The sequence below is a fragment of the Somniosus microcephalus genome, chromosome 7 (genome assembly GCF_052327205.1).
Source record: "Somniosus microcephalus isolate GS21.2 chromosome 7, FLI_Smic_1.0, whole genome shotgun sequence".
In the NCBI taxonomy this organism is placed as follows: domain Eukaryota; kingdom Metazoa; phylum Chordata; class Chondrichthyes; order Squaliformes; family Somniosidae; genus Somniosus; species Somniosus microcephalus.
In genome coordinates, this window is record NC_140993.1 from 232,547,836 (window position 1) to 232,572,767 (window position 24,932).

The 24,932-nt window shown below is 46.5% G+C and overlaps 1 protein-coding gene across 1 annotated transcript in view; it reads left to right on the forward strand.

Moving 5' to 3' along the window:
* The window catches only part of rttn (rotatin), a 283,502-nt gene that overhangs the window by 141,485 nt on the left and 117,085 nt on the right, over nt 1-24,932 (forward strand). The window contains exons 27-28 of the mRNA XM_085993987.1: nt 16,940-17,050; nt 20,117-20,275. Of these exons, the coding sequence (XP_085850113.1) occupies nt 16,940-17,050; nt 20,117-20,275 (270 nt within the window). The remainder of the gene's footprint in view (nt 1-16,939; nt 17,051-20,116; nt 20,276-24,932) is intronic.

Genomic DNA, 24,932 nt, shown 5'->3' on the forward strand with positions numbered 1-24,932 from the left:
AGTTATTTTTTTTAAATTTGTTTATGGGATGTGGGCATCGTTGGCAAGGCCAGCATTTATTGCCCATCCCTAATTGCCCCTGAGAAGGTGGTGGTGAGCCGTCTTCTTGAATCGCTGCAGCCCATGTGGTGAAGGTACTCCCACAGTGCTGTTAGGTAGGGAGTTCCAGGATTTTGACCCAGCGACGATGAAGGATCGGCGATATATTTCTAAGTCAGGATGGTGTGTGACTTGGAGGGAAACTTGGAGGTGGTGGTGTTCCCATGCACCTGCTGCCCTTGTCCTTCTAGGTGGAAGAGGTCGCGGGTTTGGGAGGTGCTGCCGAAGAAGCCTTGGCGAGTTGCTGTAGTGCATCTTGTAGATGGTACACACTGCAGCCACGGTATGCCGGTGGTGGAGGGAGTGAATGTTTAAGGTGGTGGATGGAGTGCCAATCAAGCGGGCTGCTTTGTTCTGGATGGTGTCAAGCTTCTTGAGTGCTGTTGGAGCTGCACTAATCCAGGCAAGTGGAGAGTATTCCATCACACCTCTGACTTGCACCTTGTAGATGGTGGAAAGGCTTTGGCGAGTCAGGAGTTGAGACACTTAACGCAGAATACCAGCCTCTGACCTGCTCTTGTTGCCACAGTATTTATGTGGCTGGTCCAATTAATTTCTGGTCAATGGTGACCCAATCCACATTATTCAGAAGCCACAGTCAAGCTGAAGGACACTTGCAATAAAAACAGTTAACAGATATCAAAACTGGAATTGGAGGAGTTTCGTAAGCCTGTTAGTTTAGCAGAGTACAGAGACGTTAAGGGGGCGATTTTTGCCAATGGGGGCGCGTTGGAGGCGGGACTGCTGCTTGTCGGGTTTTAGTCCCACCTCCATCGACTTGTGGCCAACCCATGCTATTTTCCCTTGATTGACCTTGTTAAGCCTGCCCAGCGGGCTTAGCAGGCCAGTTAAGGGGAAGCCGGTTACAGAGAACGTCAGTGTATGATGTTTCATCTGTCAAATTTTGACAGATGAATTGTCATCATTTGACAGCTCTGACATTCTACGTTGTTTGATGAGTCCTTGGGGGCGATTTTGCCAGTCCTGGGGAGGCAGGACTGCCGGGAAAATGGCAGAATTTGGGGGCAGGTGCCAAATCTGCCCCCAACCCGCCTCCATGCCATCTTCCTAGGAGGCGGGTTGCCGACCCGCGCCAGGTCCCGTCTCCTTGGAGGCGGGAAGGGATTAAAGCCTATTAACTGCCTGTTAGCAGGTAGTTAATGGGCAGAAAATAGGATTATCCCCTTTTTGCCGTCAAGTGCGGGCTTCCTGAAGGCTCAAAAACCCACCAGCTCAGCTCAGCGAGCATTGGGTTTGCGGGGGCAGTGTGGGGGGGGGGGGGTGCCAAAGCGTGGTGTGAAGGTAAGTGATGAGTGCAAGAGTGTAGAGGTGAGTATCTGAGGTAAGTGCAAAGTGTTTTTAAAAGTGTTTTTTCCTGCAGGCTTCAGTCGGTTTGTATGTGGAGAGTCACGCACCTCCCTGTTGCAGATGAGAGATGGCTGTTGCATTCTCAGATGCAACAAACATCTCATTTCTGTAAAAGAAAGAAGGTTGATGAGGTCTTGTATGCAAAACCTCACCAAACTGTAGAGATTGTCACTGTTTGACATTCACAGAGCTGTTAAACGATGACAATTCATCTGACACGTCACACGTTGACGTGCTCTGCAACCGGCTTTCCCTTAATTGGCCTCAAGGTCAATCAAGGAAAAATAGCGTGGGTTGGCCACAAATCGATGGAGGCGGGACGTCGACCTGACAAGCAGCAGTCCTGCAAGCGCCACCAGTTACAAAATCGCCCCCATAGTATTCAAGAATCATCAAACCTGTTTTGTGAGCAGAAATTAGATGGTTGTTGCATCGGAGAATGCAGCAGCCATCTGTCATCTCTGCCGGTGAGATGTGAGACTCCGCATCCCCAACAATTGAAGCCTGCAGGAAGAAACCAAGATAAGTAAACATTTTCTATCACTTTCCACTCGCCTCACATACTTACCTCTCCAAACTTGCACCCATCACTTACCTTCACAGCGCATTTTTGCACCCCACAGACCCACTGCTCGCCTCGGTGACCCTGGCGGGGTTTCCTGACGTCGGGAAGCCCGCGCCTCTGTTGGAAAAATGGGGATAATCCTCTTAACTGCCTGTTAACCGCCCCCAGATTCTGCCATTTTCCTGGCAGTCACGCCTCCAAACCCACCTCCCCAGGGCTGGCAAGATCGCGACCTAAGAGTCAGGAAAAAAAAGTCGAAACGCCTAAAAAAAAAAAAAAAAAAAAAATAATCTTCGTGCTTCTGTTACTTGAAACATAGGAATAGGATAAGGAATACAACAGGGTAATGAGGCATTATGTGGTTAGAGATTGAGGTTCAGTGAATGTGAGTCTTGCGCATTTAGGCTAATGCAAAATACTATGTGAGGAAGATGAATTAGAGGTATCCAAATGGGCACAGTTAGAAGAATTTAAAACGACAGTGACTGAATTAGCTGCAGAAGGTAGAAGAATGAAAGGCCTTGTGAGACTCTGAAGTTACCCGAGGCTGCAACAATAAGTACATTCTCAGAAGGCTCTGTGGGAGACCTTGAACAACACGATGATCTTGGCTGAATAAGGATAAAATAGGCTGGAGATTGACTAATGGTGAAAGTAATGGAAGAGCAACATACCGAAGGGCGCGGATCTAGAAGAAGGGAAAACATCTGGAACTAACTAAAGAAACTGACAAGCAGGTCGGAATTTGGGAGATCAACACAATTTAGGTGCTTGAAATAGGTATTAAAGATAAAAAGAAAGACTTGCATTTATATAGTGCCTTTCATGACCACCAGAGGTCCCAAAGGGCTTTGCAGCCAATTAAGTAATTTTAAAGTGTAGTCACTGTTGTAATGTAGGAAACGCGGCAGCCGATTTGCGCACAGCAAGCTCCCAGAAATATTAAATAATTATTTTGCTTCAGTATTTACTAGGGAGATGGAACAGGTGGACATGACATTGGATGATGAGATTAGTAATGAGATAAGTGCATTTAAAATAAAAAGAGGGGATATATTAAATAAACTAATCAAACTCAGAGGATAAAACCCCTGGTCTAGATGGATTGCATCAAGTATCGCCCTGAAAATTGTGTGACATCTCAAGATAAGAAGTTATACTGAAAGAGCAGCAGGAATAGGCCTCGTCATACACCCAACTTTATTGCAGAGAAAAAACGTAAAGTACACAAAAGTGCAGTTTACAACATTGGTGGAATTAGAAATTACTGACGATAGCAACACAGCAGCCTGTTTTGCACTACCGCCCAAGATGTATTTCGCCCCATATTTGCTGGTGTGATCTGGGGACACAACTGTTTTTTGTCAGTTGATTTAGTGCATTTTCAGTCATTTTGGGGCTCACTGCTCTTCTGCCCTTGAAACCAAAAATAATTTATCCTGGAAGGGTTAAGGATATTTTAAAATATGAAAATCAAGTGGTTATCTGGACTTCAGTGGAACTTTTTATAGGGTGCAGTGCCTTTCATAGGAAATGCCTCTGTCCACTATTTCAACAGAGACATAAAATCTGTATTTTAAAAAAAAGTTCCTTTTGAAGAAAATGGAAAAAAGTTTTTAAAAGCTGCTTTATTAATTATAACTTCTTTGGGGACAAACACCAAATAAACACAAGTGTAACTGTGATTTTAAGTAGCCGTAGGCCCATTAAAAACTTTTCTGTATCACATTTGAGTGTAACCAATCGTGAGACTAATTGATGTCTGATAGATTGATTCTGACAGGCTCCAATCGCACCCTAGTTAGTACTGAAAATTTCCAGTACTAGTGGAAAAATCTGATTTTTCATTTGAAGCATGAACAAGCTGACGTTTGGATAGAAACAGTAACTTGTTAACTAAAAATGTTGATAGTTGGCATGTATGATATTGTTACTAATATGAATGCTAACCAGGAGAATTGCTAAACTTTTTTACCAAAGATATTGAATTCATTTCATATATATTACCAAAATTTAGGCTTTCATATTGAGAGAGAATTTTCAATAATGTTGACATGCGAAGTGCCATTTCTTCTATAAGAAGGTCAGAGACCGTGGGAGATCTTCCAGCATTCCTCTTCGATGCCCTAGTTTTCTCCTCCACCCATATTTTGGCCCAACATGCTTTTTTCCAGGGTAATTTATTTCCGTGGCTTATGTTACCTGCTTTGTTTTTCTATGTAATAAACTGCTAAATGTGCATCACCCTTACTGAATGCCTTTTTCATCATATTAGTCTAATGTGTGGGGAAACCAATAACATTTAATGTAAAACAAGCCTTTGTTTTGGCTTAAATTGTAAATAGTATTGCATAGTTTATTTTCCTGTAAAGTGCCCCCTATGTTAACTAGTTTAAACTGAGATAATGGCCCTGATATTAACATGGAGATAGGAATGGAGTGGGGGGGGGGGGGGGGTGGAAACGATAGCTGTAGATGAACGAGCAACATCATGGGACAGCAAGGAATGTCCGATGTCAATGACACTGCCTCATTATCATTTTACTTCCGGGTTTCAAATCGTGTGATGTGAACCCGCATGACGCGCTTTGACCGTGACTATTTAAAGGCCCAGTTCACCGATGGAATGGAGGAGGGGGCCTGGAGATTGATAGTGAGGTATTTGAAGGACAAAGCTGAGGAAGATGTCTGTCAAGAGAGCAAAGGCTGCACCCAGGTTCAGCGAGTCATCGTTGAATGTTCTGCTGGGTGCATTAAGGGCTAGGAGGGAGACCCTCTTTCCCAGCAGTGGGAGAAATGAAACCTGCTGCAGTGACTAAGAAAGCGTGGATGAAGGTGACACGGGAAGTGAGCAGCAGGTGCGTGACCATTAGGACCAGGATCCAGTGCAAGAAGCGTTTCACTGTCAGGATTGATGAGGTAAGTAACAGATGTACCTCGATTCTGCCTTGTCAGGCGTACTCCATTCACAGCACTCCTCACACCCAGTTCACTTTCAACAGCTCCCATCGTTCCATTTAAATGCACATCTTCACCTCCCCCTTCCTCCATCCACCACTGCCAGTCACCGCAATCCTCACATAATCTGATAACACCTCATTCAGCTCCCTCCATATTCAGCATATGTCCTCAAATGGCACGGTCAACATGTTCCTCAAATGCATGCCAGTGGCACTCGTGATGGATCTGCCTGATCGTCACCCTCAGCGAATGAACTGCGTCCATCGGATGCACACATGCCTCAGCCATTCATAGGTCTGTCATGCCACCCTTGCAGGAGAAGAGAGCACAGAATACCAGGGAGTGGACCAGGACAGGAGCAGACCTCCACAGATTGTGGAGTTTCACCCGGCAGAGGACAAAGCCTTGGAGATTAGCGGCATATCTGCCTCCCTGAGCATCGGAGGTGGTGAGATTGGTAGTGCATTGGAGCAGGGTGACAGCATTAATCTCTCAGACCCACATCTCCTACAAGACAAAGTCGTATTGAGTTGACTTCAGCAGTTTATCAAATATGATCACTTTAATCATGTGCATTTCAACATTTGTGGAGTTCCATGATTAAAGAGTGCACAGAATACCAGGGAGTGTTCCTCCTCCAGGACAGAAGAACAGGAGACCCTGCCTGGAGAGGATGAAGACTCCTCAGAGGAGCTCATTCCTGCTAAGGGTGCACCGTCACAGAACACGAGTTGCAGGCACCAACGCAGATATGTTCATATATGGGTCCTATTAGACAGTTAGATGGGAATGTCACTTGGTGAATTGCATAGCACAAGTGAGCATGAGCCGACGGTTTTGGCAGGGACAGCTGAGGAAAATCCACATTGGCGGGCACCATCCTCTCCAAGCTCTGTTCAGCTGGACAGAGCTGCTGAACCCGCAGTCAGTCAATTGAAAGGAGAAAGCTAGAGGCTCATCAACTATGCGAGGTACTGACAGTCCTGCCAGCACACTCTCCACAATGTCACAGAGGATGAGGAGTCCAGCTCAAACATTTGTGGCCTGATATCACAGGGCGTTGCGAAGATGCATTCTTCCATTGAGAGTCTTGCCACCTCTCTGGAAGTTGAATCAGGGCACGTAAATGCTTCCCTGCAAGCCCAGATAGTGACCGTACAAACTCTGAAGGCCAATATGTCTACCGGTTTCCAAATCCTAGCAGATAGATTCAACGTGGGCTTCCAAGGCATCACTGATTTCCTCCAAGCTGCTCTCCCACAGAGAGGCAGGAGTGATGTGCCACTGGCCCAGGAGAGGGAGGATGGTGATGAGGAAGATGAAAATGCGCACTCCTCAAAAAGTTTGCAGATTTCATCCGTTGCTCCCTCCTGTTGTAGGGGAGTTAATATTGAGACCAATATCTCCAGAGGTCAAAAAGAGCAAAGTGCCTGCCCAGGAACATTCTTCTATAGTGCAAGAAGGGGAAAAATCACATAGTTCTACTTAAAACGTCTTGTGAAGGCTTACATCCCAGTATTTTTTTTTTTTAAAGGTTTCTGCAAATCGACAATCTACACATGTTACATGGGCTATTTCAATTTTTTTGAAAATAGATTTTTGTACTATCAATCTGAGTTGCGTTCAACCTCAAATCACAGAGGTGATAGGTCAATATTCTAATCCTTCAGAAGTCTACTTCATAAATATATTGAATTAATTCTGTTGAAAATGTGAAACCTGTAACATATTTATGAACAACAGTCAGGTGGGAGAGGGTTACGGGGGGGGCGGGGTGGGGTGGGGGTGACTGGGGGCGCGCACAGTTAAACATTTTTAAATGGAGAACGCGTCCCCAACCTGTTGCCCGTATGCGCCCATTGCCGTTTTCACGGCGACAGGTTTCGGGTCATGCGGGTGTCCTGCCATCGAGAGGCAGGACACTTCATTAACATATTTCTGTCAGGCTCCCACAGTGCAATTGGGAGCCTGATTTAAATTTAACAGTTGCCACGCGGGAAATCCAGCAGTAAAAGGGAGGCAGGAGCTGCCGGCTCAAGAAGATAAGTGCCTTTTACACCACTCCTTGTGGGCCAAGAGGAGCAGGGATGCTCCCCCTGATCCCTCAAGTAAGCCTTCGGCCTGTCTTTCTCCTCCGCCACGATCGCCAACCTAACAGTATCGTACTGCAGACCACAATTTCCATTTCCTTTTACGATAAAGTACACTCAATTACTGTACGTAACTAGCAATTACTTATTAAAACCTGGCTGGGGATTTCTGTAATGAAAGTACAGTAGCTTTCATTGAATGGATTTATGTATGTGGAAGAGATTAGACACAAGGGTTTGAACATTTTTAAGTAAAAGCAACAGAAAGCATAATTATAATCAGTAATTACTTTGGAAATATGCGTATGATTGCTACACAACACAGATCCCTGTGCTTCTCTGTTTACTAAAATAATTTAATGCTTAATTCTTTTTACGAAGTGAAAAAAATTCAAATTGTTTAACAAAGCCTTCAGATACAGTAGCTTTTTATGCAAAATAAATTCTGTAGACTGGTGGTAATATAATGTCAGTACAAATTTTAGCAAACTGCAGGTTGATCAGTTTCCCTGTTATTGTCCTTCCTAAATTGTCACCCATCCTAATTCCTTTATAAATCAGTTATTTCCTTTTCCTAGAGGTATAAATACAAGATCACACATGCATTTTTACCCTTCACACCTTCTTCCAGGATCAGAGCACACAGTAATGCGTTGGAGTCTCAGCCTAGAATGAAGTAGTGTTGCATTGTTTGAGGCACCTTCCTCCGCTGAGATGCTAATCCACAAGGCCTTGTGTGCTTGTTCCAGTGAGCCTTCAGGATCTCCTGAGGAATTCTCCCAGTACCCTGAGAAACATTTTTGATTGCGGTATTTTACTATATATACAAAATGACTGCCAACCTCTGCCTACTTAACAGACATCACTGCTCTTCAAAGTAGTTAATTTTATATAGAGTGCTTTGAGACATACGTGAGGGCTGTGAATATTCTTCATGCTATTCAAAGTTTTTCTGTAAAGGACATTATATCTGCAATAGTGCAAGTGTATGGTATATTTGAATTGAAAGAGTATAATAATAATGTGCCTTTGTGGCGGAGCCACCAAAGGACTCCGAGCAGTTGTACATAATTCCTTTAACAGCAATGTAGTTACTGTCTGTGCCTGTACCTTTAATTACACTGTTTGATTGTACAATGTCTAGTTACCTTTACAGCGCGGTTTCAACGTGATGACGTCATGCCGTTAGTCACGTGATGCCCCAGTGGCGGGAAGAACATGATGACGTCATGACGTCAGTCTTCTGACCAGAGGATCAGTCCTCGTGGAGCCCTCAAGGAGAGTAGACCTGTAATTGATGTGTTCTAGCAGTTTCCAGTTTAATCTTGTTTGGTTTCATTAAAGTTCATTAATTTAATTGCCTCAGTCGAACTCAGTCTTTTTGATAGGAACCTCCGTTCCTACATTGGTGACCCCGAATTCTACGAACGATTTTCCTGGAAGATTCGACATGGACACGAACGCCGTCACGCTGAAACTGCCACAGTTCTGGGAGCAACAACCAGACGCCTGGTTTATCCAGGCTGAAGCCCAGTTCGCCATTCGGAACATCATCACGGATCAGACCCGTTATTATTACGTGGTCGCCGCCCTCGACAGCGCAACTGCATCACAGATCATCAGCCTCCTCGGTAGTCCTCCTACTGACAGCAAGTCTGATGCAATTAAGGCACAGTTGCTTCAGGTTTTCGGGCTCTCGAAGTCGGAGCGCGCTTGCCGGCTCATCACGCTGCCCGGCCTCGGGGACTCCAAACCGTCCGAGCTCATGAGCCAAATGCTCACGCTCTTGGGTGCCGAACCGGAATGTTTCCTCTTCCGGGAGCTTTTCCTCTATCAAATGCCTGAACAGGTTCAAGCTGCCCTAGCCAGATCCGACATTACAGACTGCGCCGAGCTGGCGGCCAAAGCCGATAAGATTTTCACGGTTACCCAGCAGTGCTGCGCGGCCACGAGGCGCGCCCATCCCCCACAGACGCGGTTCCAGCTTCTACAGCGGGCTGGTGCTCCTACCATACCCGTTTTGGCGCGAAAGCATGATGCTGCCGTTCCCCCTGCAGTTTTTCACCCCAAAAAAAACCAAGAAAGCGCAGGCGGCGTCCCTGGCGATGGATGACGAAGTCTAAAGGGCGTTCCGCGGTGGCGATGGCTGTCGGTCCTATGTGGAAACTCCTTTATATCACCGATTCCCTCTCGGGCTGCCGTTTTCTTTGTGACACCGGGGGCGCAGTGTAGCATCCTACCTGCGTCGAAGCTCGACATGCAGACTGGGAACCTCAGTTTTTCCCCTCGTAGCGGCTAATGGCGCAGCCATTCGAACGTTCCGAAAGCGGCGGGTCGAAGTCTGTTTCGGCGGTCAGCGCTTCTTTTGGGAATTCGTCACGGCCACAGTCTCACAGGCTATCCTAGGGGCAGATTTTCTGTGTGCCAACAGCCTGCGAGTCGATGTCCGACACCGCCGGCTGATCAACGCGGCCACATTCCACTCGATTCCGTGCTACCACGGTACCTCCGTGTCGCGCTCCATTGCCTGTGCTTTCCCTCCTCTGGATGACTTCACGCGGCTCCTCGGGGAGTTTCCGGAGCTGACAAGGCCCACCTTCTCCTCTTTGGCGACGAAGCATGGTGTTGAACATCACATCACCACTACTGGCTCCCCGGTTGATGCGCGGGCTAGAAGGCTCGAACCTGGCAAGCTCGCGCCTGCGAAGGCGAAGTTCGACACGATGGAGCGGCTCGGGATCATTCGGCGATCCAAGAGTCCCTGGTCCTTGCCTCTCCACATTGTGCCGAAACCAGGCAGCGGCTGGCGGCCATGCGGTGACTACCGCCGCCTCAATGACGCCACCACTCCGGATTGGTACCCGATCCCGCATATCGAGGATTTCTCGGCCCATTTGGCGGGAAATTCTATCTTCTCTAAAGTCGACCTCGTCCGTGGATATCACCAGGTTCCAGTGCACCCACAAGACATCCCGAAAACTGCAGTCATCACCCCTTTTGGCCTCTTTGAGTTCCTGCGGATGCCGTTTGGCTTAAAGAACACAGCACAGGCGTTCCAGCGTTTAATGGACTCCGTTCTTCGAGACCTGCGTTTCATCTTCGTCTACCTTGACGACATTCTCATGGCCAGTGCCAGCAAGGAGGAGCACATCTCCCATTTGCGTTCCCTCTTTACGCGCCTCAGCCAACACGGTTTAATCATCAACCCGGCCAAGTGCCAGTTCGGCCTGCAACAGATTGATTTCCTGGGACATCGCATAACATCGGACGGCGCCGTCCCTTTGTTGACGAAGGTTGAAGCGGTTACCTCTTTCCCGCGGCCGTTGACAGTCAGGGCCTTGCAGGAGTTCCTGGGGATGGTCAACTTCTACCACCGTTTTGTCCCCAAGGTGGCTCAACTCGTGCAACCTTTGTTCACGGCCCTCAAGGGCAAGTCCGGTAAAGATCCAATCAGCTGGACAGCTAAGATGGTCCAGGCGTTCGGCGACACCAAGAACGCTTTGGCCAACGCAACCATGCTGGCGCACCCGCTTCCAGGTGCCACCATCGCCCTCACCACCGACGCGTCAGACTACGCCATCGGTGCAGTGCAAGAACAGTGGGTCAACAGCACGTGGCAACCGCTGGCGTTTTTCAGCCGTCAACTACGGAAGAATGAAAAAAAGTATAGCACCTTCGATCGGGAGCTACTGGCCCTTTTCCTCGCCATTCGCCATTTCCGGTTTTTATTGGAGGGGCGTCCCTTCACGGCTTTTGTCGACCACAAACCCCTTACGTTCGCCATGGCCAAGACCGCCGAACCGTGGTCCGCTCGTCAACAACGTCACTTGACGTTCATTTCCGAATTTACCACGGACATTCAACATGTGTCTGGTAAGGACAACCTGGTGGCGGATTGCCTCTCCCGTGCAACGGTCCACGCGGTGCACCTGGGAATCGACTACGCCCTCATGGCTGCAGATCAGGCCTGAGACTCGGGGGTCCAATCATATAGAACCGTTCCCTCTAGCTTCCAAGCAACCGACGTCATCTTCCAGGCCGCAGGCGCCACGCTCCTTTGCGACGTCTCCATGGGATTTCCTCGACCTATCGTGCCAGTCGCATGGCGCCGGAAGGTTTTTGATGCCATACGCGGGTTGTCGCACCCTGGGATGAAGGCTTCGCAACGGCTTATGTCGGCTAAGTTCGTCTGGAACGGTATGCACCTTGATGTCCGTGACTGGGCTAATACCTGCGTCGTATGCCAGAAGGCCAAAGTCCAGTGTCATGTCAAGGCTCCAGTGGCTGCATTCACTGTTCTGGAGCGCAGTTTCGACCTTGTGGGGCCGCTTCCGCCTTCTCAGGGTTATACTCATCTCCTCACCATAGTGGACCGCACCACTAGGTGGCCAGAGGCAATTCCTTTGGTTTCCACCACTTTGGCAGACTGAGCTTTCATCTCCTGTTGGGTTGCCCGTTTCGGGGTACCGGCGGACATCTCTTCTGACCGCGGGCCACAATTTTCCTCGGAGCTGTGGAACGCTGTGGCTCAGGGGCTCGGCACCAAACTTCATCGTACCACCGCCTATCATCCACAGGCGAACGGCCTTTGCGAGCGATTCCACAGGTCGCTTAAAGCCTCTCTTCGGGCCAGTCTTCAAGGTGCAGGATGGGTGGACAGACTTCCATGGGTCCTTTTGGGTCTTCGTACGGCGCCCAAAGACGACCTACAATCGTCTTCAACTGAACTCCTCTATGGCCAGCCGCTCCGTGTATCAGGGGATTTCCTCCCTTCTCCCACGGAGCCATGGTCCGCCTCCCAGCAATTCGTTCACCACCAGGACGCGGCCAGATGCTTCGCTCCGATACCTACGTCCAATCACGGTTTGCAGAACTCCTACTTGCCACCGGGACTGAAGAATGCGGAGTATGTATTCATCCGCCACGACGCTCATCGGGATCCGCTCAAGCCCCCTTACACTGGTCCTTTCCGCGTCATCGAACCAGGAGACAAATCCTTTTCGGCCGACGTCGGAGGGAAGCCGGATCACATCTCAGTGGACCGCTTGAAGCTGGCTCACCTGGACCTGGACCACCCTGCCATAGTCGCTCAACCACCCTAACGTGACCGACCGCCCGCAGCCGCCGCACCAGATCAACCAAAGCCGCCTGTCAACTCAACCGCGCTCGCCGCGCCTGCTCAACCACAACCGACTGCCAACTCGACCACCGGTCATCAACTTCCTCTACCAGGGTATCGAAGTCGATCGAATAGGCTTGTCAGGCCTCCTCCTCGCCTCACTTTTTCTGTTAAAGACAGTTCTGGGGGGGCGCATGTGCCGGAGCCACCAAAGGACTCAGAGCGGTTGTACATAATTCCTTTAACAGCAATGTAGTTACTGTCTGTGCCTGTACCTTTAATTACACTGTTTGACTGTACAATGTCTAGTTACCTTTACAGCGCGGTTTCAACGTGATGACATCATGCCGTTAGTCACGTGATGCCCCAATGGCAGGAAGAACGTCATGACGTCAGTCTTCTGACCAGAGGATCAGTCCTCGTAGAGCCCTCAAGGAGAGTAGACCTGTAATTGATGTGTTCTAGCAGTTTCCAGTTTAAACTTGTTTCGTTTCATTAAAGTTCATTATTTTAATTGCCTGAGTCGAACTCTGTCTTTTTGATAGGAACCTCCGTTCCTACACCTTCACTTTTAAAAGCATAGAGCATTTTATAATTAAATTGGCATTGGGTAAACTCAACAAGCGGGGGGGGAAAAAATCGGGACCCAGAGGATATGGGATACCACTCCAGCAACTAATAGTGCTGGACGCACGTAGTACGAATTCTCCATTCATCCAAACTGGAGCGCTTGGAAAATTGTTTTGTCCACAGACTCTTTGGAGTGCTCTTCTTAGAAATTGCAGTGACTTTATTCCCATAAGAGGCATCATTGTCAATCATCTGTAACGATATACATAAAAGTATATTTATGGGTCTTCAAAGATTATCATTTGTGAACCCATGTTCTTAAAGACTAATGGATTTGATTTGTTTTTCTCTTTCCACTTCACATTTGTATAATGCAGATACAAAATGACAGTGAACATTAACACAAAATGTGATCTTGGCATTGATGTGAAGAAATCTTGCCATGTGCATGTTTGATACTTGTACAGATCGAATTTGGATCTTCACATTCAGATATAAGGACCGCTTCTATTTTTCAACTGCTGAGAGCTGTTTGTGCCTTTGTTGATTGTGGGCCTTCTTGAGTCTAGCTACCTTTTAAGACCAAATTCTGTAGACTCTTTCATTACATATTTTTTGATGCTACAATGATGTTGGAAAGTTTTCACAAATATAGTTTCCTAATTAATTTAACTGGGAAAGCCATTTCTGTTAAGAGATTAGTTAGGTATATTACTTTCATTCTTCATGCCAGAAATAACTATGTTTAGCTTGTTAATATAGATCAATTGGTTAATTTCTTGTTATAAAAGTGATAAATTATCATTATCTCCTTCAAATTTATTTTAGATGATACAAGTCCAAAAGAGATATTTAATGGGGATTATGGTAATTTAGCATATTTCTGATAGATTTACCATGCGTACAACACACTGGGGGTGATTTTGCCAGTGGGGAGCTTTTGGAGGCGGGACTCCCACTTGTCGGGTTTCAGTCCCGCCTCCATCAACTTCTGGCCAACCCACGCTATTTTCCCTTGATTGATCTTGTTAAGCCCGCCCAGCGGGTTTAGCAGGCCAATTAAGGGAAAGCTGGTTACAGAGAACGTCAACATATGACGTTTCATCTGTCAAAAATTGTGAAGCTGTCAAACAGTGACATTCTCTGTAGTTTGATGAGGTCTTAAATTCAAGACCTCATCAAACTTCTTTCTTTTGCAGAAATGAGATGGTTGTTGCATTGGAGAATGCAACGGCCATCTGTCATCTCTACCGCGGAGGTGCGAGACTCTCCGCACACACACCGACTGAAGCCTGCAGGAAGAAACAAAGGTAAGTACACTTTTTCTAACACTTTGCACTTACCTCAGATACTCACCTCTCCACATTTGCACCCATCACTCACCTCCACAGCACACTTTTGGACCCCTCCAACCCCCGCAGACCCACTACTCGTCTTGCTGACCTGGTGTGTTTTGGAGCCTTTGGGAAGCCCGCACTTGTGAGGGCAAAAAGGGGATAATCCTATTTTCTGCCTGTTAACTACCTGTTAACGGGTAGTTAATTGGCTTTAATCCCTTCCCGCCTCCAAGGAGACGGGACCCGGCGGCGGATGGCTACCCACCTCCTGGCAAGTTGGCATGGGGGCGGGTTGGGCACCCGCCCCCAAATTCTGCCATAATTCTGCCATTTTCCCGGCAGTCCCGCCTCCCCAGGGCTGGCAAAATCACCCCCTATATCTAGGGATCAGTCACAGGTATCAGCCATGGCTTAGTGGGTAGCAATCTTGCCTCTGAGTCAGATGATTTTGGGTTCAAGTCCCAATCCGTGGACTTGAGCACAAAATCTAGGCTGTCAGTCCAGTGCAGTACTGAGGACGTGCTGCACTGTCGGAGATGATGGGCTGGATTTTATGAATGGAGACGTGTTGGAGGCGAGACTGCTGCTTGCCGGGTCTCAGTCCTGCCTCCATCAGTCTCTGGCCAACCAGCAGGATCTTTCCCTGATTGACCTTGTTAAGCCCGCCCGGCGAGCTCAGAAGGCCAATTAGGGGGAAGTCAGTGACAGGGGAAGTCAGTGACAGAGCACGTCAACGTATGACGCGTCATCTGTCAAGAATTTTTGAAAGAAGAAATGTCATCGTTTGGCAGCTCTGTGAAGCTGTCAAACACAGATATTCTGTGTAGTTTGATGAGACCTTGTGTTCAGGACTCATCAAACCTTTCTACTTTGCAGAAATGAGATGACTGTTGGATCGGAGGATGCAACAGCCTGTCTGTGATCTCTACAATGGAGATGTCGGGACTCCGGCTCCACAGCGGCTGAAGGCTGTAGGCAGAAACAAAGTTAAGTTAACATTTTCTAACATTTTACACTCACCTCACATACTTACCACTCCACACTTGCACCCATCACTCACCTCTGCATCACACTTTCAGACCCCTCCGACCCCCGCAGACCTCCTACTCGGTTCCTATACCCTGGCGGGGTTCCCCCAGGTCTGGAAGCCCGCACTTCAGAACGAAAAATGGGGATAATCCTAACAGGCAGTGAATAGGCTTTAATCCCTTCCCGCCTCCAAGGAGATGGGACCCGGGACAGGACGGCTTCCCGCCTCCTGGCAAGACGGCATGGAGGCGGGTTGGGGGCGGGTTTGCCACCCGCCCCCAAATTCTGCAACTTTCCCGGCAGTCCCGCCTCCATACCCGCCTCCTCGGGGCTGAGAAAATCCAGCCCAATGTCTTTCGGATGAGACATTAAACTGAGGCCACGTTTACCCTCTTAGGTAGACGTAAAAGATCCCATGGCACTATTTTGAAGAAGAGCAGGGGAGTTCTCCCCGTTGTCCTGGACATTATATATCCCTCAACTAACGCCTTTTTAAAAAAAAAAAAAAAGACTCTGGCTATTATCTCATTGCTGTTTGAGTGACTTTGCTGTGCGCAAATTGGCTGCCATGTTTACTACATTACAACAGTGACTACACTTCAAAAGTATTTCATTGGTTGCACAGCGCTTTGGGACTTCCTGAGATTGTGAAAGGCACTATATAAATGCAAGTATAAATCCAATATTTGCACAGGTCAACCAACCCAATGGTTTACACTTCTGTTAGAAGGAAGGTCATGTTAAGCGTTCATCCACGTGATGTTTCAGGAGTTTTTATTTAGGACAAATTTTAGGTCGTTTATATCATATTAAATAAAATTCAGCACCACACTTAAAGCCACAGAGTATATGAGCTTTTGGGATTGCAAATTAAACCTAGCTGACTTGGCTAGAGAAGTGCTTCTGGCATACCGCGTCATCTTGAGACAGTGGAGATTCAAAAGATGTTCCAGTAAATATCATACGTAATATGTTGGAACATCCACATTCATGTGAGCCCAGCAGGGATAGCTGCCAGGGAAACCCACACCGAGGATGGTGCTAGCCAGTTTGGTGTTAGCTCAGTCTCTGGACACGGAGAGCTGGGATAGGGCCAAAGGTCAAGCTAGCTCAGAAAAGACAGCCCATCTGCAGTAATCTGGAATGGAAGTTAGACACACTGGCTAAGAACTCACTTTCTAAGGTTAAGGCCGACTAGTTTGAGATTTACTAGTCAGTTAAGTGAGAGTGGCTTCTTAATGGGGAATACATTAATGGGCATGATTTTTTATTTCCTGTTATGACGAGCATTATGAAGTAGATTCAAAGTCACAGTAAATGTTATTCTGTTCATTCACATATTGCATGTAAAATAAATTAGTTTATTGATTTACAATTATCTTTGTCTCACTCGAGTGCTGACCAGCAAGCCTTCGGGAAAATAGTAGGAATCGACATGAAGGTACGTGCAATAATACAGAATCCAGTGCACACAACAAGGGTTACTTTGGCATTCCTGAGGTCATGAAAGGCACTATATAAATGCAAGTCTTTCTTTTCTTCTTTAAAGGTAAACTCCTGATTGTAGGGGATGCATGGTCTACCTATGGGAGACACTGCTGCCTTTGAATCTGAGAATATCCAGCGCAGATCCGAAGTCTGTTAATATTATCAACAGTAATTTTGTTTGCAAAGCTGCACTGTGACATATATAAATAGGTTGTTGCCAGCGTGTTTAAGGTTATGGAAACCACGTGAAAGTTTGACTTGGAACGTCAAATACCGGGGTAGCTTCATTCATTTTCTTTTATTCTTGTTTTAGGATTGGATATCCCTGTGGTGTTTGGCATACGAGCATAACAATGAGGATCAGGTGCCATCACGACTGGGTCTAGCATGGCTCATTCCTCTTTGGGTTGACCGAGACCCTGAGGTATGTAGATTTTGTTGCTTATGTTTTTAATAGTTATCCATTTTGGTGTAATGCTGGGTCAGTGCTTATGTTCCGCTTTTCTTTTGTGCTCATTCTGTATAGTTTCATAGGCTAAGCAGCGTTAACCTTTTCAGTAGCTCCCACTGGAGCCCTATACAAGCTAAATTTACACTGCACATCCCCATACAGAGTTTGTTTGGTTCTGCACTTACTTCTCCACACTGGCTAGATTTGCTCATTAGTCCACACCCTTTAAGGCAAGTGAACCCACTATTATTTTAAGTGCAGCATAGTGTTCAAGTCACAATACCAGCTGCTTGGAAAGGTGAAATTGCACCCTAAGCTCTTGAGAGTAATTTTCACCTTGGTAAGCACCATGGCTGATAAATAGATTATAGCATTCACAGTTCCGAGTACTAATTAACAAAAAACATGCTACAAATCAGATTTATAAAAGTGTGTTTTAGTTCATGTATTCACAAAGATATGACTGTATATTTGTTTTCTTCCTGAGGAAGCGAGTCCCTTCATTACCATATGTCCACATGTGCTACTACTGAAATATGATATTAAGTTGGTAATCTCTTCACTAATGTTATTGCTTCCTGAGAAGCTTTCTCTTTTAGCTCAGTATTATTTATTAGCCTGATCTGTTTTAGAAACATAGAGGATAGAAGTAGGAGTAGGCCATTCGGCCCCTCGAGCCTGCTCCGCCATTCAATGCGATCATGGGTGATCATCCAATTTCAGTACCCGGTCCCTGCTTTCTCCCCATACCCCTGGATCCCTTTAGCCTTAAGAAATGTATCCAACTCCTTCTTGAATATATTTAATGAATTGGCTTCTACTGCCTTCTGTGGTAGAGAATTCCACAGGTTCACCACTCTCTGGGTGAAGAGATTCCTCCTCATTTCTGTCCTAAATGGCCTACCCCTTTTCCTTAGACTGTGACCCCTGGTTCTGGACTCCTCGACCATCGGCAGCATCCTTCCTGCATCTAGTCTGTCCAGTCCTGTCAGAATTTCATAAGTTTCAATGAGATCCCCTCTCATTCTTCTAAACTCCAGCGAGTACAAGCCCAATCGTCCCAATCTCGCCTCGTACGTCATTCCTGCCATCCCAGGTATCAGCCTGGTGAATCTTCGCTGAACTCCTTCCATGGCAAGAACATCCTTCCTCAGATAAGGTGACCAAAACTGCACACAATACTCAAGATGTTGTCTCACCAAGGCCCTGTACAACTGCAGCAAGACATCCTTGTTCCTGTACTGAAACCCTCTCGCTACGAAGGCCAACATATCATTTGCCTTCTTAACCGCCTGCTGCACCTGCATGCTTACCTTCAGCGACTGGTGCACAAGGACACCCAGGTCTCGTTGCACTTCTCCTCCTCCCAATCTATTGCCATTCAGATAATAATCTGCCTTCCTGTTTTTGCCACCAAAGTGGATAACCTCACATTTATCCATGTTATATTGCATCTGCCATGCTTTTGCCCAGTCACCCAACCTGTCCAAATCATCCTGGAGTTTCTCGGCATCCTCCTCACAGCACACACGCCCACCCAGCTTTGTGTCGTCTGCAAATTTGGAGATATTGCATCTAGTTCCCTTGTCTAGATCATTAATATATATTGTGAATAGCTGGGGTCCAAGGACCGATCCCTGCGGTACCCCACTAGTCACTGCCTGCCACTCGGAAAAAGACTCGCTTATTCCAACTCTTTGCTTTCTGTCTGCCAACCAGTTCTCTATCCAAGTCAATACCTTACCCCCAATCCCATGTGCCTTAACTTTACACGCTAATCTCTTATGCGGGACCTTGTCAAAAGCCTTCTGAAAGTCCAAATACACCACATCCACTGGTTTTCCCTTACCTATTTTACCAGTTACACCCTCAAAAAATTCCAGTAGATTAGTCAAGCACGATTTACCTTTTGTAAACCCATGTTGACTTTGTCCGATTCTGTCACTGTTTTCCAAGTGTTCTGCTATTACATCTTTGATAATGGACTCTAGCATTTTCCCCACTACCGATGTCAGGCTTACCGGTCTGTAATTACCCATTTTCTCTCTACCGCCTTTTTTGAATAGTGGGGTAACATTAGCTACCCTCCAATCCATGGGTACTGTTCCAGATTCCATCGAATGTTTGAAGATGATCAGCAATGCATCTACTATTTCTAGGGCCACTTCCTTAAGTACCCTAGGATGTAGATTATCAGGCCCTGGGGATTCATCCGCCTTTAATCCCATCAATTTCCCTAACACCATTTCCCTACAAATACTGATTTCCTTCAGTTCCTCCCTTTCATCAGACCCTATGTTCCCCGACGTCTCTGGGAGGTTATTTGTGTCCTCCTTTGTGAAGACAGAACCAAAATATGTATTTAATTGGTCAGCCATTTCTTTGTTCCCCATTATAAATTCCCCTGATTCTGACTGCAAGGGACCTATGCTTGACTTCACCAATCTTTTTCTCTTCACATATCTATAAAAGCTTTTACAGTCAGTTTTTATGTTCCCTGCAAGCTTACTCTCATATTCAATTTTCCCCTTCTTAATTAATCCCTTTGTCCTCCTTTGAATCCTAAACTGCTCCCAATTCTCAGGTTTACTGCTTTTTCTGGCCAATTTATATGTCCTCTCCTTGGATCTTATGCTATCCCCAATTTCCCTTGTTAGCCACGGTTGAGTCACCTTTTTTGTTTTATTTTTATGCCAAACTGGGATGAACAAATTCTGTAGTTCATCCATGCGGTCTTTGAATGTTTGCCATTGCCTATCCACCATCAACCCTTTGAGTGACATTCCCCAATCAATCCTACCCAACTCGCGCCTCAGACCTGTATAAAATAGTTTATATTCCTTTGTTTCAAGCACATTTTTAACTTTATTGCCAAAAAAGGCACAGATCTGAATGTATTTTCTGTTCATGTCACTCTGGAAGTATGGTTCTACATTTGAAATATAAAATGTGTGTGTTATGTCAGTGATAAGATCAACATTTATTGTAATTTTGTTCAGTGTCCAAAATATGTACTAGTTTCTGTTCAAATTGTCTCAGGTCCGTTTTGGCAGTTTGGGTATTGGATCAGCACTGACATTGGTTGAAAATGGCTGCATTGCACTGGCAGCCAGCTGTCAAAACATTTCTGGAGGATTATGGGGCACAGTGCTAAATATCCTTCTGGACCAATCTGAGTGCAGTATGGTTCGCAAAGAGGTGAGTAATGCTTCTAAATAATGTAGTGGATTTCCGTGCTATGATTCAGCTTCCTCCCAACCGAAGTGATGGCGCTCGCCGCTGACCTCGAAGAAAGCTGCCCACAAAGTTCTAGCAATCTCTGTGACATTGGTTTCACCTTTCCCAATGTTACTTTCATTCTGTGTCACCTATTGGGGATCTCACAGACAGCAAGCCACGAAGTAAAAAGCACTGATTATCCTTCAATTTTTAATCATTTTACAGAGAGTGAAATAAAGATTGGGACATACACATAGTATTAAGGTAGATGTTGAAATATTATAAACAAACTTTAAAAAATATAAAATCATGGCATTTTTATCATGTAGGAAATATAAAATTAGTTTTTTAAGGCCAGAGTGGTTGTTCAGTAATTATGACCTAGTACGCCATTAAAAAGTCAGTTACACCTTATTAAACGAGGCTTAACTTTTTTAAAGGATTTTACAGTGATAAAAGAGCGTAAAAAGCTGAAGTTCATATCAATTCATTGATTCTGTGTTGATTGCATCTGCGAGACTGTAACAGCACACCCTGTGGAGTAGCAGGGTATCACTGACAGCAACTTCAGGATTTCCGCGTTTAAATGCGCATGTGCGGACTCCAGACGTTTGCTATCCGTTTTACAGAGTAATGATGGAGAACACTGACAGTTTTGCTGTCACTGCAATCGCAAATTCTGGGCCAATATGTTTGGAATTCAAAATTGAGGAAGTGATGTCAGACCCCAGTTGGAGCACTGCATTCAGTTTTGGGCACCAAACCTCAGGAAACATATTGTACTAGACGTGCTCCAATCTAGTTATCCAGCAAGTTAAACACTTATTCAAAATAATTCCTCGTGAAGCTGTTTGCTGTTTGAAGCTTTACTTGAACAAATTTGTGAAACTGTAAACAAAGACAAAGTATGTTTTGTACATAAACTGAGTACTATACATTCGATATTACATAAGAAGTAAATATGTTTACAACAGTAGAATAGACTAATTGTATAACTAACTAACATTTGGACTAACTTCCGTAACTATCAAATATTAACCTTTTATAAACAGTGTTATCAAAATACTACTCTGACAACATCAACTTTACAATCACATCGGCAATTATCATAAACTATGGAAGCAAACATTTTGCACAGTACCTTTCCATTTTTGTGCACACTTTCATGTATAAATGAAATGATCTTTTCTACTATCCCCTGTTTTCTCAACACTGCATGGATTTTGGCATCTGTAGATAAATAACAAACATGAGGAAACATTTTTTTTTTTTTTTTTTTTTGCAGAGTGTTGTTGTGATCTGGAATGCACTGGTTCCAAGGGTGGTGGAAGCAGATGCAGTAGTAACATGCAAGAGAGAGTTGGATAAATACTTGAGAATAAAATTACAGGGCTATGGGTAAAGAGCGGGGGAGTGGGACTAGTTGGATAGCTCCACCAAAGAGCCGGCACAGGTACAATGGGTTGAATGGCCTCCTTCCGTGCTGTATCATACAAATACAGGTAGACTATCCTTTATCCGAAAACCTCGGGACCAGCCGTGTTTCGGTTTTCGGAAAATTTCGGCTTTCGGAAGGTGAGCGAAAACACTTCGGTTTTCAGAGTAATTCGGTTTTCGGGAGTGCGGATAAAGGATACACTATCCCTTATCCGAAAGGGTGGGGGTCGGCGGGGGTCGTGGTCGGCGGTGGGGGTCGGCAAGGGTGGGGGTCGGCGGGGGTCGGGGTCGTGCGCACGACTTACGCTGAGCGAAAACACTTCGGTTTTCAGATTAATTCGGTTTTCGGGAGTGCGGATAAAGGATACACTATCCCTTATCCGAAAGGGTGGGGGTCGGCGGACCTTATGAATACCTGAGTGGGATAAATAAAGACTATAAATACTGTAGTTACAGGGGGGGTCGGGGTCAGCGGGGGTCGGGGTCGGCGGGGGGTCGGCGGGGGTCGGGGTCATGCGCACGACTTACGCTGAACGATTTCGGTTTTCAGAAGTGCGGAAAAATGCTACACTATCCCTTATCCGGCTAAGCCTGCAATCTCCTACCCAGGAGGGAACTCAGTGACACTCTGCCCTGCTCAGCGTAAGTCGTGCGCCACTCTGGTCATGTCGTGCGCATGACTTACGCTGACCGAAAAAACCTTCGGTTTTTAGAGGGTTTCGGTTTTCGGAAGTTCGGATAAAGGGTAGTCTACCTGTATTATGCTAACAAACAAAGATACTCACAGATATTGCACTTGGCCTAACATAGAAGATCAGATTACATTGGATTGTGAATCCCTCATGGAATTCTCCATTACTCAAGCCAGGTACTTCCTGGGATTCTACTTCCTGGGTCACGCAGGAAGAAAGGTAGGAAGGTCAAATGACCTCTGCTTCATACAAACACACTGCTAACACAATAACCACCACCAGAGGGTGCTATCTGCATGTAAAAATTTCCAGAACACTCCCCGTCTGAGGTCATAAACGACTCCACATAGTCCGAACTCTACTTGTCACTGGACTCCTCTGGCGACAAAAGAACCACCACCTCAGAGACAGTCCGTCGGTGTCGATGATAGGATGCAGCTTCCTGTGAGGGGGTAGGTTGCGTTCTGCTACGCACAGTTCCAATCTGGGTAAGGTGAGGGCTGGCTGGGGCGCCAACTTGCCTCTTTCAAAGACAAAGCCGATTTTGCTTTGTTTTTCTTGAGTGGTGACCTTCAGATAAGCCACACTTACAATGGCCTTAGCGGATGCGTCTGCAAAGACGCAAAGCTCTTTGAATTGGGCATTTAAGGGAGGGAAAAACGAATAGCAGCGAGGTATTCGGATCTCTTGTAAGTGTTGGAGTGAGTCTCTCCATCTGTCCCACTCTGCTTCCATCTCTTCGCAGAGAGGTGAATCCCACTCTTCAGCGTGTGTGGAGAGTTCCCTGAGGAGCAGCCTGCCTTGTATGGTGACAGGGGCTAAGAAGCCGAGAGGGTCGTATAGGCTGTTGACTGTAGAGAGCACTCCTCTACGTGTGAAGGGTTTCCTGGCATCTAAGACTTGGAACGTGAACGTGTCTGTTGCTATGTTCCAAGACACTCCTAGGCTATGCTGTAGGGGGAGGTCATCAGCGAAGAGGTCTAGGTCCTTGACGTCCTTAGCACGATCTTCAGGGGGGTATGCCTCCATCACTGCTGGTCTGTTAGAGGCTATCTTATGCAGCCTGAGGTTGGATAGTGCAAGTAGTTCCTGAGCTCGTCTGAGGGTACTGATGGCCTCTGCTTCGGTCGGGAATGACTTCAGTGCGTCGTCGACATAGAACTCTTGTTCGATGAACCCTCTCACATCACTGCCAAAGTCGTCGTCTTCCTTGGCAGCCCTCCTTAGTCCGTATATGGCGACAGCAGGGGACGGGTTATTCCCGAAGACATGGACACGCATTCTGGAGTCCACAATGTCTCTATTGGGGTCATTGTCCCGATACCACAGGAAGCGGAGGAAGTCTCTGTGGTCTTCTCTCACCACGAAGCAATGAAACATGTGCTGGATATCGGCAGTGATGGCGACGGGCTCTTTCCTGAATCTCATGAGCACTCCCAAGAGGCTGTTGTTAAGATCGGGCCCTGTGAGGAGTACGTTGTTGAGAGAGACTCCCTGATATGGTGCATTGGAGTCAAACACCACGCGGATCTGTTCCGGCTTTTTGGGGTGATAGACTCCGAAGGAAGGGAGGTACCAACACTCTTGGCCTTCCTGGAGTGGAGGAGCTATCTCTGCATGATCGTTGACAAGCATTTTCTTGACACATTTTAGGAAGTGTGCTTTCATCTTTTCAGATTCCTGGCGACGTCCTACAGGGTACACATTAACGAGGCATATCTTGGAGCATGCTCTTGCGCTCACTCCTTCTCCACACACCTCGGTGCACCTAGATGTAATCTCCGGACCGGCAGCTCCCTCTCTCTCCCCGCCATGCTCTGAGGCGGGAGGAGGCGACTCTGACTTCCAAGGAGCTGGGCCTGGGTGTAGTGCTGAAATGTGCCAATCACTTTCACATTCAGTGCATTTTGCATCTACCTTGCAGTTCTTGGCGAGATGGCTCGTGGACGAGCAGCAATTGAAACATATAGGGTTCTCTGAGATATTGTTTCCGATCTTCCAGGGACATCTCCCTGAAGCCTCTGCATTTCTTTAAAGGATGGGGCTTGTTGTGGATAGGGCATTGTCTGCTCATATCCTCAGGTTTCTTCTGAACCTTTGTGTGCTCAGTTGAGGACACTTGCATTTTGTGGACAGATATTGGTGACTTTCCATGTCTGTCGAACTTGTCTCTTCTGGCAAGTGCTGGGTGGGAGGAGAAGAAGTTGAAGCTGGGGTCGTTCCTGGCTTTGGCTTCTTTACGGATGAATTTGACAAACGCAGAGAATGGTGGGAACGCCACGTTGTGCTTTAGCTTGAACTTTAATCCAAACGTTATCCACTTCTCCTGCAGGTTAAATGGAAGCTTCTCAATGATGGGACTTACCCCTCTGGAAGCGTCTAAGTATGATAGACTGGGTAGGTAGCCGTCCTGCTTTGCGGCTTCGAGTTCCGACAGCAGATCTCCAAGGTCGCGGAGCTTCTGGGGTTCCTTACTCGTCAACCTCGGAATGTTCTCCAACCTGTCA